This window comes from Puma concolor, chromosome F2 (assembly GCF_028749965.1).
Source record: "Puma concolor isolate L17-30 chromosome F2, mPumCon1.1.hap2, whole genome shotgun sequence".
NCBI classification, from domain to species: domain Eukaryota; kingdom Metazoa; phylum Chordata; class Mammalia; order Carnivora; family Felidae; genus Puma; species Puma concolor.
Window position 1 is genome coordinate 401691 of NC_141684.1, and position 13218 is coordinate 414908.

The window sequence follows — 13218 nt, forward strand, 5'->3', positions numbered from 1 at the left end:
CCATTTAAGAGTATAATGTGGGCGGGGGGGGGGGGGGAGGGACTGCCCAAGAAAAGCTGAATTCTTGAAGTAGTGATATACTTCATATCATAGTGATAACAGCATCAGCCACCACTGCTAGTGTCCTGGGCCTGATACCCCCTTGGCCAAACTTGCTGGTAAGGAGCAGGGCTGGGCCTTGGGGCATGGTACAGAGCATAGGTCTTGACGGACTCAAAGGCCTTAACAGATCAGATAGCCAGAGAGAAGGTGAAGGGACAGAATAGGGTGTGGGAGGGGCACCTGTCTGGCTCAGTCAGTAGAGCGTGTGACTCTTGATCTCAGGGTCATGAGTTCAAGCCCCATGTTGGGCGTGGAGCCAACTTGAAGAGTAAGAAGAGAAGAATAGGGTCTGGGGGTTAAGAGGACCAGTCAGTATCAGGACACCTGCCAGAGGCATTTTTCTGGAACCGCACTTCTAGGGAAGGTCCTGTGCCAGCTAAAACCCTCAGAGGCTCTAGCCAGGCCCAAGCAGCAAGTGCTGACCCCTCAGACCTCCCCAGCCTGAGCCTCCACTCTACTACCTAGAGTGCCCCATCTCCACTCAGGCCAGCCTCCACCTGCCTGGGGAACATCTTCTATCTAGACTAAGCTTCATGGCCCTGTGGCTGTCTGAGAATCCCTTCCTGTGTACTCATGCAATGCACCTGCACTCACTCCTGTCCAGAGTGAAGCCAGATGGTCCTTGCACACTCCCCTGGGCAGGAACTATGACCCATGAAGCTCTATCCTCAAGGTCTGGCACCAAGAGGTGTCCAGTAAACCCCTAAACCCCTCCAGCTAGACTTCTCCGCCCCGCCCCCCGCCCCCCCACGCGCGCACACACTGCCCAAGTGCCCCCAGAAGAAGGAGAGGCATCGTCCTGGTAGCAACCTTAAGAGGATTGGACCCAGAGGACCAAAAGAGGAGGAGAGAGGCAAGCCTGCCTCCAAGAAGTCCTCTGGAGCCAGACAGGTCCAGCTCACCCAGGGCCAGAGGGGTGAACAGTTAATAATGAGAGCTGTTCAGCTCCCACTGTTAACAGGCACCATGGAGGTGAGGAAAGCGGCCTCCAAGACCTTGGGAATCTGCTGGGGCCCTGCAGCAACCCCTGGGAAAATTTCTTGAATCCACTACCTCCCTATTTTGTTCTGAGTTTCCTCCAGGAAGCCCTCCCAGACCACCATCTAGGCCCTGGAAGCTGCTCAGCCTTGAACTCCCGGCAGGCCCCACCTATTCTTGGCAGGTCAGTTTTGAGTAAATCAACTCCCTCATCTATTAAATGGGAGCCTGAGGGCCAACCCAGACAGACAGGATAAAGTAACTATGGGTCACTGGCCCCTTCCAAAGGCTTTTCCTCCCAGCTTGTAGGGGGTGCTTAAGGCAGCCCAGGGGTGAGGAATGAGGCCCTGGGTGGCTGCCTGCAGCCCCCACTGGAATCTTCCCTGCCCCTCCCTTCCAGATTAACTGAAACCTGCTAATTGTGGCAGCCTTCTGCATGCTCCCCTCCCCCACCGACGATTCGTCCCTCCTTTTGCCTCCCCTCCCCTCCCCCTTCCATCCGAATGATAAAGGGTCTGGCCCGCCAGACCCGCGGGCCTCAGGCCCTCAGCCCTGCCTCACGCTACATAGCCCCATTGCCTTGTGCCGTCCACGGGGCCAGGCCCCTGCCCACGTTGGTTGCCTCCCCTGCATGGGGCCCTGCAGCAACCCACGCCTGGGGCTTCCTGGGTCGGAGTCGTCATCGCAGCCCCCCAAGAGGAGGAAGAAGAGATACCTGCGTCATGACAAGCCCCCCTACACCTACTTGGCCATGATTGCCTTGGTGATCCAGGCCGCACCCTCCCGCAGGCTGAAGCTGGCCCAGGTGAGAGGGACCCCCATTCTCCCTCACACTCGGTGATTGGACCTTTCTCCAGACCCGTCCCCCACCTATTCCTAAGCTCAGGCTCCGGCCTCCGACCCCACCTTACCCTACCCAGCTAAGTCAGTGGGACCAGTCCCGGCCTGGGCACCAGGGGGGAAGGAGTTGAGGTGCTCGGGCAGGACCCTTCCCTCGATCCTTTTCTCCCTCCGGCGCAGAGGTGTTCTGTTAATGGGGGGGGGGGGGGGGGGGGCGGCGCGACGCTCCTAAGTCAGGCTGTGGGGGAGGGGCGGTGCTGCTCCACTTTGCGTCCCGGTTCAGGGCGCCGGCCCAGGCACCCACCCCCGGTCCGTGTTTCAGATCATCCGTCAGGTCCAGGCTGCATTCCCCTTCTTCAGGGACGACTACGAGGGCTGGAAGGATTCCATCCGCCACAACCTCTCCTCCAACCGATGCTTCCGCAAGGTGGGGTAGGGCGAGGGTCGGAGCCCGGGCGGAAATCCTGAGTATCTGGGGTCGGACGGCCCCACCCAAGCCTCCCCACCCCCTCCAGGTGCCTAAAGATCCTGCGAAACCCCAGGCCAAGGGCAACTTCTGGGCGGTCGACGTGAGCCTGATCCCGGCCGAGGCGCTGCGGCTGCAGAACACGGCCCTGTGCCGTCGCTGGCAGAGCAGGGGCGTGCGGGGAGCCTTCGCCAAGGACCTGGGCCCCTACGTGCTGCACGGCTGGCCCTACCGGCCACCCAGTCCTCAGGCGCAGCCCAGTCCTCAGCCACCACCCAGTCCTCAGCAGCCGCCCAGTGAGGGCTTCAGCATAAAGTCTCTGCTAAGGGACCCCAAGGAGGGGGTGCCACAGAGCAGCCCGGGTCACACAGGATCTGGGCACAGTGGGGAGAAGGTGGTGCCTGCTCCACCCCTGCGCTCTGAGAGGCCTCTGTGGCCCCTCTGCCCCCTTCCCGGGTCCAAAAAAACAGATAGGGAGACTAATTCGCAGGGGGAAACCAGCAGGCCTTCACCCCTCTCCCCTGAGCACAGAGCCTGGCCCCTCCACTTACTGCAGGGTTCCCCAGATGCTGGGGGACTGTCTGGTGGGAGTCACAGGGCCTCACTTTGGGGGCAGCTGCCCACCTCCTACTTGCCCATCTACACTCCCAATGTGGTAATGCCCTTGGCTCCGCTACCACCCACATCTTGTCCCCAGTGCCCACCTTCTACTAGCCCAGCCTTCTGGGGGGTGGCCCCTGAAACCCATGCCCCCCCAGGGCTGCTCTGGGATCTAGATGCCCTCTTCCAGGGGGTGCCACCCAACAAGAGCATCTACGATGTGTGGGTTAGCCACTCCCAGGATCCAGCTGCTTCCAGCCCAGGCTGGCTACTCTCCTGGTACAGCCTGTGAGGCCCCCCCCCCCCCCCCGGGGCAGGGGCTGCTTCCCTCTCCTACCCCTTCCTGACACCACTGGCTTGTTGGGGAACCAAGGCCAAGAGGACCCAGAGGTGTTCTGTGGCCACAGCAGCTTTGAAACACCAGGCACCAGCGATGCTGAGAATCCACGATATTTATTGGACTACCCCACAAAGGTGGTGGTCTGGCTAGGCACCACCCTGGCCCCCAGGGTCCGTCATGCCTCTCCTACCCCCAGAGGCAAGGCTGGAAAGAGTGGGGACTTTGCTTGCAGTAGCCCCTTCCTGATCCCACTTTCTCTGACCCTCTCTGTCCGTCCATCCTTCCTTCCATCCATCCATCACCATGTGTCACTTCCTCTCCCTGGCTCCACGCTGGGGGAGGGAGAACCTAATGGTGGCTCCAGCCTGTCCTGTCCTCCCTCAACTGCCTGGGAATGAGGTAGCACCTTTTTGGGGAAAAGAAATCAAGACCCTACTCGTTTTGGGTGGTGGTAGTGGGGAAGATAACAGTAAAGGAGTAGACAACATTTTAATGCCAAGTCTGATTTTTGGTGATGGGGTGGTGATCTGGAGGGTAAGCACTTGGTCGTCGGGGGTCTACCTCCCAGGGCTCTCTCATCCCCTGCTGTGGGCCGAGATAACAGCAAATGGTGATAAGGAGGAAACTGAGGGCCTGGGGGAGGGAGGGCCAATCACGCCCCTAGGCTTGATACTCCTCGCGGGGGCAGGGGAGCCAACTCTGGGGGGGGGGGGGCAGCGGGCCCCCCCAGAGATCGAGGAGGTTGTGAGGGCGTAAGAGATTTGCTGCCTCTGCCGGCAGAGGCAGACTCCAACTCCAGGGGCTAAACTACAAGGGCGCCTCCTTTTGGGTCCCGAGGCCCGAGCTGGAGCCGCTGCCCGGGCCGGGTCCCGGAGGGCTGCCGGGGGACGGCGTAGGAGTGCAGGGGGTCCCGGTAAGTGGCGTGTCGGTGCTGAGCGAAGAGGGCGTCCCGGAGCGCGGGGCCCTGCAGCGCCGGGCTGGCCCCAGCTCCACTCGGCCCACTCGCTCGGCGAACTTGAGCGAGCACACGGTCTCGCCGAGATCCTCGGGCCGCGTGGAAATCTGCGGGGAAGCGGCGCTGGTGGGCGGGCCCGGGGCGGGCGGCGCCGGGCTTGCACACCACCCTCCCACGCCTGCGGCCGCCCACCTGCAACAACAGCACCGCGGTGGCGCCAGGCCCGAGCGCCGGCTGCAGCAGGCGCGTGAGCTGCGAATCGCGGAAGGGCACGTGGGGCCGGCGGGCGCGCAGCGCGGCCATCACGCCTCCCAGGGCCAGCAGCGAGCGGTTGATAGTCCGGGCCTCCCGCAGACGCTGGGCGCCGTCTCGGTCTCCGCGCGACGGGCCGGCCGCCCCTGCCTTCCAGGCACGCTCCGATCCGGCCAGGTCCACCAGGTGCAGTGTGCCTGCAGGGGCGAGCGAGCCCGTCGTGGAGGGAGCCCAGGTTTCGGGTGCTGCGAGGCCCCCCGCAGGGCTCAGGCGCGCGCTGCGGTACCTGCGGTGCCTGGACCGCGCGGTGGGGACGCCGTACGCAGTGTCAGTGTGACCAGGGCATGCGACCGTGAGCTGTGCGGGTTCTTGGTGGTGGCGGCGGTGGCCCGGTTGCTCCTCCCCAGGCTCAGCATCTGGAGGGCGGAGCGATAGGGCCTGCCTGCTGCCGGGTCTGCGTCCCCAGGTGGGAGCACAGGCGGGGCCCTGAAGGCCTGCGGGGAGGCGGTGGGTGGGGGTGGGGTGAGTGCAATGCCACCCGGGCAGCCTTACCTGGTGAAGCATCTCCAGGTCGGGCACGTCCCAGTAGGTGAGGCCAGCCACCTGAATGCCCCCCCGGCCTGCTGGGCCCTGCCTCACGGCCAGGCGCTCAGGAGGCCCTGGGGCTAGCAGGTCCCTGCAGAGAAAGAGAAGGGCTTGGTTTCTGAGGGTCCTAGGGTCACTGACAGGGCACAGGGTGCAGAGGAGGCGCTGCAGGCCCTGACCTGACAGCCTCATTGTAGATCTCCACCATGCTGAGAGTCACACGGTGCTGCCCTTCAGTCCCCATCTCCTGGAACAGTGACTGCAGTGCCCTAGGAGCTATGCCAGGGTCCTCTGGCGGGCCCTGGGCACAGGGTGGGGTGCCACATCAGGCTCCCATCCGAGCCCCTGGCCCCAGGAGCCACCCAGGGTCCCCCCCTTCCCACCTCCATACTGTAGGTCTTCCCTGTCCCTGTCTGACCGTAGGTGAAAATGCAGACACTGTAGCCTTGGAGGCAGGACAGCACGGCTGGCTCCAGCTCCCTGAAGACCTAGGGGTAGGAGGGGTGGGAGGAGTCCTAAGCCCCAGGACCTGAGACACAGTTGGAAGGAAGCTTGATTCCCCTGGGAGGTTGGCCCTAGGGGAGCATGGTGGAAGTGTGGATCTCCCGACAGGTAGAAGACGCTGCCCGGAGAAGGTGGCATTTAACAAGAATTTGCCAGGCAAAGAAGGGAAGGGATGTGACAAAAGAAGAAACAGGAGACGCAGGGCACTGGAATTCTGAGGTCCACTAGGGAGGCCCAGGGAGCAGCAGCCAAGAGCCCAAATGGTGGGCTTGGCTGCCAGGTTCAAACCCCAGGTGTGATTGGAAGCAAAGCACATATCGTCCTTTCAGGCCAAGATTTTCCCTCTGTAAGGTGATGACTATAGTGGCACCTGCTGTAGGGAGTAAAGGGGAGCATGTACCAAGAGGCCTAGCAGCATTTGGCTTACAAATGATCAGCCCAGAAAGGCTCCACAGGTGTACAGGTTGGTGGCCAGCCAAGATCACTGGAACCCTGGCCTTGCAAGGGTGCAGAGAGGCGGCTGAGGGGGAGGCGGGGCTGGGACTTGTATCCTGTTGGCAACCGGACCCCAACAGCAGCCTTTTGAGCAGCAACATGGCCAGCTTTTGTGGCCCGGGGGGCTGGCAACTGAATAGCCTGTGAGTTCTGCCTCATGCGTTGGCTGCCAACAATGAGGGCAGAATCCAGAATTGCCAGTGAGGTCACCAAGATTCCATGAACGGAAGGAAGCACTGGGGGTAACCGTGATGGAGGGACTGTGGTGCCCTTGCAGAGATGGGAAACACAGGTGAGGGGGCTCAGTGAAAGATGCCTTTGTTTCCTTTATTCAGACCCATTGAACTGGAGAGCCCTGTCCAGAGGGCTGCCCAGAAAGCAGCGGACAAGGGGGGCCTGCACAGGGCTGCTAAAGCTTGGGATGCAGGCTGAGGCCAGGGGAAGTGTGTGAAATAGAGAAATAGGTGAAAAACAGCTGTGGTGCTCCAGGAAGTGGGGGAGGGAGCCCTGACCACCTGCCAAATACTCATCACACAGTGTCCCTGTGAGGCCAGGTTGGAATCTGTTAGCGCTGCCCCTTCCCTAATCCCCTCCCAGCTCTGAGCCTCCATTTCCCGAGCTTTGGAAGTTCTGATGGGGAAGCATGTAGACAGAGACAGGGAGTGTGTGAAGGCCAGGTGGCTGGTGGGCCTGGCAGGAAAGGGGAGGAGGGAAGGAAGCAGGGTCTGCACCAGGCACTGGGAGAGCACTGGGGCTGGACACCACCTGCTCACCCTTACGCCCTCACTGCCTTCTTGGCCACAGGGCAAGGAGGTGAGCCTACCCTCAAAGCTGGCCCACTCCCCCAGGGCTGGAAGAGGGGGAAGGAGGTCACAGCAGTGTCCCCACCACAGCAACACCCTAGCTGTGCTCTGCAGCCAGCTCTGCATGAGCAGTAACCATATCTCAGAGAAGTTCATCTTCCTTAGTTTCTTGGTAAAAAAGTTACTTTTTAAAATGTTGACCTTCCTGTTAAATCAGAAAAGGCTTGTTTCCACTGGAACTGCAGAGCTTGGTGGGGGGATGCAGATGGAAATTTCTGGAAGGAAAGGAGGTACCCAGCTAGGCTGTCATTCCTGCCTCCCAGATCTTCCTGCTCCCTTCCCTTCGCTGAAGTCCAGCCACTGGGGAAGCCAGATGAAAGGGGAAACCCGAAGCCTCTTCGGACTCTGGGGCAGTATGAGGGAAGGTCAGCACAGGGCAAGGGCGGAGCATCACCTCCTCCTGGCTGGCCTCTGGAGAGAAGACCCAGTCCAGGCGGAAGCGACGCTGGCGCCCTCGATAGCAGGTGGTGACAGTGCCGCTGGGGCCAGGCTCCAAGCTCACCAGGCTGGAGGGTGTCCCTGGCCTCAGTCGACACAGCACACGGATATTTCCTGGGATGGAGATCAGATCAGTAGGCTGCCTCCCACGCCCCGAAGCGTGCAGAGGCTCCACTTCCTCCAGCTTGCCGCCCCACTCCTCCACTTCCCAAGCCTGCCATACCCTTGAGCTCCAGCAGCCGCCCCGGGCATCCAGTTGGGGGCCCCTGCTGCTCTTCAGGGAGCTGAGTCCCAGCCCCTCCAGCTGACAGAGCCCCCAGGGCCCAGGATACCTGGTGGAATAGGGATGCGAGGAAGTGGGGGCAGCAAAGGAACTGGGGGTGGGGCGGGTGCTGAGGGCAATATGGTACCACCAGCTGTGGTGACCTACAACTTTCAGTGGCTTTGAGCCCCTAGGGGCATCATACAGTGGGCCCAGGATGGAGACTCAGAATCTCAGGAGGATCATGGGAAGACCTTTGTCTCCTCTGGGGTTGGCCATCTTATGAGGGGTTTACAGTCTCCCCAGTTTGCACAGACAGAAATGAGATCACACCCAGGGTGTGTGAGATCACAAGCTGTTCTGGTTCCAGAGCCTACAACCTCCATTAGAGCAGGCAGCTCCCGGGGGCTGGGAAGGAAGAAAGAACAAGGGCTCCCCATGGAAGAACGATGACTGGGCTGCCCAGAGAGTATGTTCTGGAGAGAGGGCAGATGGTCCTGACCTGGCCCCGGGCCTCACTGAGCGAACACTGACAGCTCTGGGTAAATGTGCTGACCAGTCCTCGGAGGTCCCCACAGCCCTGTCGCAGACTGGCCATACGTGCCCGAAGTCCTGTCAGGGAGAGTTTGTTGTGAGGGAAAGCCCAGACCACATGGCCTTCCCATGAGCCCTCTGGACCCCGCCCTTACCTGCCAGCTGCCCAAGCATCTGCTGCAGCTCCCGTCTGCAGTTCTGCTCAGTCTCCTGCTGGAGCTGCCGAAGGGCCCCCCGAAGGCCCTGCAGCTGCACCTCCTGCACCCCCAGCTGTCCCACCCAATTCCACCCCTGTCACTGAGGAAATAGGCACTTACCAGGCCCTGCCTCAGATACCCCCCTCCCAGTGCACCAAGACTTCCCGGCCCCTGGGCTCAGCGCCCACCTGGACCTGAAGTGCTTCTGTGGTGTCCTGGGCTTCCTGAAGCCGACTCTGGAGCTCCACCAATGCCTCTGCCTCCTCCTGTGGGAAGGATGGGAGCTGTGTCATCTATGGAGCCAGGAGGGAACTCAGGGAGGGGCACTCCAGCAGCCCCATTTCATGGATGGGGAAGTCAAACAGACAGGCAGAGCTGCTCATGAATTCATGTCTCCCAACCCCAGACAGGACTCCTTTTCCCAAGTCCCTCTGCTCTTCTGGGGTCCATCACTTGGAAAGCCATGGGACAGGGTCGAGGTATTCTCCCACGGGCATTGGTCCCTTGTTGGGGCAACTTTGCACAGACCGTCCCAGGGCCTGTCCACAATCCTAGTCTCTGACCCTTAAAGGTCAAAGATGTCCCCCTGCCTCCCTTCCAGCAGCGTTAGATCCTGAGGAAGCGTGGGCAGTGTTGCAGGAAGCCAAGTGTTCAGGAGCCCCAGACTGCAAAAATGGTAGCAGCTAAGGAGGATACCTGGGGGGCCCTGGTGGAGGGGCCAGGGCCCCAGTGCAGCAGAAGGTCCCGAGTGAGGCTCAGGCTCTGTTTCAGAGCCTCATTCTCCAGGGTTAGATGCTGAACCCTTTTCTCTGAGTCTGTCGCCCCCTGGCGGAGAAAGAGGCCCTCTAACTCACCTGAAAGCTGGGGCCCCCTCTCGTGTCCCCCTCCTGGAGCCCCACCCCCAGCAGCCTTACCACACCCAGGCGCAAGCGGCCCAGCTCCTCTTCCTGCAGTTCGAGTTGCTGCTTCAGCTCCTCTAGCTGGGAAGGAGGGAGGGGCACAGGGTGGATGGAGCATGTCCTTCCACTCCCTCCCACCCCAGTCCCGGGCCCTTCCGGGCCCCTCACCTGTCCAAGGATGAGCTGCTCCAGCCGCTGCCAAGCTCTCTGGTCCTCCTCCAACTGGGGAGGGTTCTGCCCTTGGGCCTCACCCCTTGGTGAAAGGGAAGGGCTTTCTTCTTGAGGTGGGGATCCTGGGGTGGGGTGGACCCAGTTAGGACTGATCAGGTCTCTAACCTGAAGGAGGGGACACCTCGGGAGCAAGGCTGGGCATGGGCCCCGAACAACGAGCCACTCAGTCTCTGCTGGACTTCACTCCCTCCACTCCCTTTTCAACTCACTACTCCTTACGCACCAGCAGGTGTGGGAGGCTGCACCTCCGAGGCTGGATGAATACCCTGGGGCAGGGCCTGCCTCCCCCTGGGGCTCCGAATCCATGCCAGGAGGGCCAAGAGCTGACCGGTCACCGTCAACAGTGGGGGGACATCGCTCGGCTGTAAAGGAGATAAGAATCGGAGCGAAGGAGACTGAGGTGATGACAGCCATGGGAAGACCCAGGACTATGGATAGAGTATGAGTTTCCCGAGGCAGGACGCTCGGCAAACCGCTCACCTTGCTCAGGTCAGGGTTCCGGCAGCTCTCTTCCGCCCCCAGCTGGACGGAGAGGAACTCAGCAAGACGCACGAGAGCCTCTTCCAGGGAGACCTCGGTAGAGCGGCCCTCGGCTCCCTCTTCCGGCCCATCCTCAGACTCAGAGCAGCCTGTGAGGCCTGATAGCGGGAAAGGGAGGCTTGCGGTTCACGTGTTGGAGGGTAGGCCACCAGAAGGCACCAGCTGTGTTCCTCCCTCCCAAAGAGGTCACGGGCACCCCTCCCTCTCTCCGACGGCAGGGTTCTCTCACGGTCCCGGGGACGCAGCTCTCCCGATGCACCGACAGCACCTACCGACCAGGCCTGTCAGCTCGGTCCACAGTTCTGCCGTGGGCTGGTCGGGGCGGCGGCGACCCCCGGGCTTGCCACCGGCACTCTAGGGAGGGAGCAGCGAGACCCCGAAGGAGTGGGTAGGCAGCCTGTGGGGCTCTTTCCCCCCAGGAACCTGGCCAAGGGAGTTGCGGCTGAGGTCTCCGCTTCCAACACCAGAACAGAGACGGGGTCCTCGGCACGGCCCTCCTCCCCAGCGTCGGCGCCCTGGGAACGTACGCTGCGCGGGCCCGCAAAACCCGCTCTCGAGAAGGGGGTCGCGGGCTGTGCAGCGCCCGCTCCGCTCACCTGGGCGGGGTCCCCGGGGTCGCTGGCCACCGCAGCCCCGCCATCCCTACGGAAGAGGCTGTAGAAGATGTAGATGAGCAGCGAGTAGAAGGCGTACATGGGAGCGCGGGGCGGCAGAGGGCCCCGCTTCGCGCCGCCCCGCGTCCCGGCGCCCCGACTCCGCGCCCGCGCGGTGCAAAGCCGGTGCGCATGCTCGAGACGGCCGCCCCCACGGCCCCGCTCCCGCGGGTGGAGGACGCGCGCGCGAGGAAAGGGGATGCCAGAAACAGGGGCCCCCGGGGCTGCACCCGAACACCTGCCCTGCGCCTCCCACTCCCACTTCACGGAGACCCCGGGCTGAAAGCGCCCACGGCCTCCACACACCCCCTCCTCGGAATCCTTCCTAACCCTCGGCGGAGGCCCCCACAGCTCTCGCCGCTTAGAGCCATCAGCCCCGGGGAATCCAAGCGCCCCTCCCCACGTAACCCCTTCCTCATAGCTCCGCCCCAGTCCCGCCCAGATCTCTTCACAGCCCCTCCCCACTCATCCCTCCCCTCCCAGCTCCGCCCATACCGCTCACAGCCAATCCCCTCCCCTCAAGGCTCCGCCCGCGACCCTCCCCTTTCTCGGGCCCATCCCCTCACAGCTCCTCCCCTCACCACAGAGTCCCTCCAAACCACTTGGCTATCGCACCCGGGCCGTGGTACAGAGCGGCCTCCTCCTAGTCGCCTCTCCGCCCTGACAACCTCTTCTTGCTGTCCTAGAACGTCCTCTTCGTCCAGGCCCCGCCCCCCCCCCCTGCCGCTCTAGCCTCCGCTCCTCTCGTTGGTTCGCGCCCGGACAGCGCCGGGAGGAAGCCGGAGACCCGGCGGCAGCCGGCGGGTGGCAGGGTGGCAGGGTGGCGGGCGACGCCAATCTACAGCTCGCCCCTGGGGTGGGGCCTCGCAGCTCAGCCAGCGCTGACGGCCTGCGCCCTAGCTCCTTCCAGGCCAGGTTCTGAAAACGGCGCTTCCCAGAGCGCAGAGACCAGGCCGAGTGGGCCTGCGCGCAACTCTCCCCAAGGTCTGGCACCCCGACTTGGATTCCAGGGCCCCAGAACTCACGTCTAACCAGGTCAGGCCCTGCGCCGCTTTTTCCCTTCTTTTCCCGGCCAAATTAGGTTCTTCCTCCCCACAATTGTGTCCAGTGGCCCCAGGGCTCTGGAAAGTTTCGGATGAGCCTTTCCCAATATTTAGAAATGGGGCTCTGGAAACTGGTAGTCCTGGAGAGTCTCGCTTAGGGCTCCTGGTCGCCGGCTTCTGCGTTTTCTTCCAATCCAAAGTTGAAGAGCCCCTTCTTGTTCCACATTTACTACCACCCGAGGTGGCATGGCCCCCAAGCCGTGGAGTGAGTGGAGCACGACCCTGTCCCACCTAGCGCTGGGAGTGGTGTCTCTGCACGCAGCGGTGAGCACTGCCCAGGTGAGTACACTGGGGCCAGGCAGGGGTGTATCCCACTCCCAGATTGCAATGACCTGGATCAGGTCCAGTTCCCCGGATCAGGGAAAGGGTGGTGGGAGGTTGACTGTGGGGGCCAGGGTTGCATGAGACTTCCACACTCTTTCCTCCTTAAAGGGAAGTCCTGGCTACCCGCCCCCCCCCCCCCCCCCCCACATCTCCTCCTATCCTTGTGCTGACAGGCAAGTCGAGGGGCCGCTGCTGGCTTCCTGCTCCAGGCCTTGGCCTCTGCCACCTTGCTGGCCCCAGGGCTGGGCACAGATGAAGACTGTCTTGCTGGAGCCTGGGTGGCCACTGTCATCGGCCTGCCCCTTCTGGCCTTCGATTTCCACTGGGTGAATGGGGACCGCTCCTCTGCCAACCTACTCCTGGGAGGAGGAATGGTGCTGGCAGTGGCTGGTGACCACCTTGGTGCTGAGGGCCGTTCTGTAGCTGGTCAGGCAGTGGTGCTGGTGGTTGCAGTGACGATCCTCATTGTGGCTGTTTTCACGACCAACACTTATGGAATGTGGGGGGGCGCAATGTTGGGGGCTGCAGGCCTCCTGAGCCGGCTGGAGGAGGACAAAGTTCTGCTGCTTCCAAAGGAGGATGTCTGTCGCTGTGCCCTGGCTGCAGGCAGTTGGGCCTACCACCGAGCCCTGCACACACAGCGCCTGCAGTGGGAGTGATGTTTGCAGACAGCAAGGTGGGGCTTCTGCCCTGGCTACCACCTTTCCCCTCCCACAGGCCTGCTCCTATGGGCCTCCTCCCCTAAGGATGGACTCTCTTGCCTCCCAAAGAGAGCTTGCTGCACGGTGATGGATGCCTTGGCCAGGAGACAGAGTCTGGGCACTGTCCCTCCTCTGGCTGAGTTTGGGGACTCACCTAGACAAGAATTAAGGAGATGGGGCCCCAGGCACGTTTTGGGGCCTGATGTTGGGCAGGCCATGGTTTTGGATTCAGAGAGAGGCTTGGTCTCCAATAAACCTTAGGGATTCAGCAGGAATATGGAATCTGCCCATTCTTGAAAGGGATCGAGGGAGGGGTCCTCCAGTGAGTTTTCTAAAGCTCCAGGGCAGCAACTGGT

At 62.1% G+C, this 13218-nt stretch overlaps 3 protein-coding genes across 4 annotated transcripts; 2 read left to right on the plus strand and 1 right to left on the minus strand.

Annotated features, from left to right (window-relative positions):
• Window positions 1–1337: 1337 nt before the first annotated feature.
• FOXH1 (forkhead box H1) lies at window positions 1338–3813 on the plus strand. The gene is made up of 3 exons (XM_025922927.2): window positions 1338–1885; window positions 2243–2347; window positions 2436–3813. Exons 1-3 carry the CDS (start codon window positions 1517–1519, stop codon window positions 3276–3278), a joined length of 1317 nt encoding a protein of 438 aa, XP_025778712.2. The 5' UTR covers window positions 1338–1516; the 3' UTR covers window positions 3279–3813.
• Window positions 3421–10834, minus strand: KIFC2 (kinesin family member C2). 2 transcript variants are annotated; one of them, XM_086695701.1, is made up of 19 exons: window positions 10678–10834; window positions 10354–10435; window positions 10022–10179; window positions 9765–9903; window positions 9479–9603; window positions 9326–9391; window positions 9108–9236; window positions 8600–8677; window positions 8370–8484; window positions 8183–8292; window positions 7642–7750; window positions 7375–7532; window positions 7122–7195; window positions 5537–5606; window positions 5298–5419; window positions 5086–5209; window positions 4820–4949; window positions 4474–4730; window positions 3421–4388 (listed from the first exon to the last, which is right to left on the minus strand). In XM_086695701.1, the coding sequence occupies exons 1-19, from the start codon at window positions 10774–10776 to the stop codon at window positions 4134–4136; spliced, it is 2400 nt and encodes a 799-aa protein (XP_086551827.1). In that variant the 5' UTR covers window positions 10777–10834; the 3' UTR covers window positions 3421–4133. The 2 variants fall into 2 exon arrangements, with proteins under 2 accessions (XP_086551827.1, XP_086551828.1); XM_086695702.1 differs by lacking the exon at window positions 7122–7195 and having other exon boundaries at window positions 5502–5606; window positions 10678–10831.
• Window positions 10835–10952: 118 nt separating this feature from the next.
• Window positions 10953–13137, plus strand: TMEM276 (transmembrane protein 276). Its single transcript, XM_086695708.1, has 2 exons — window positions 10953–12116; window positions 12335–13137. The coding sequence occupies exons 1-2, from the start codon at window positions 12024–12026 to the stop codon at window positions 12818–12820; spliced, it is 579 nt and encodes a 192-aa protein (XP_086551834.1). The 5' UTR covers window positions 10953–12023; the 3' UTR covers window positions 12821–13137.
• Window positions 13138–13218: the final 81 nt, after the last annotated feature.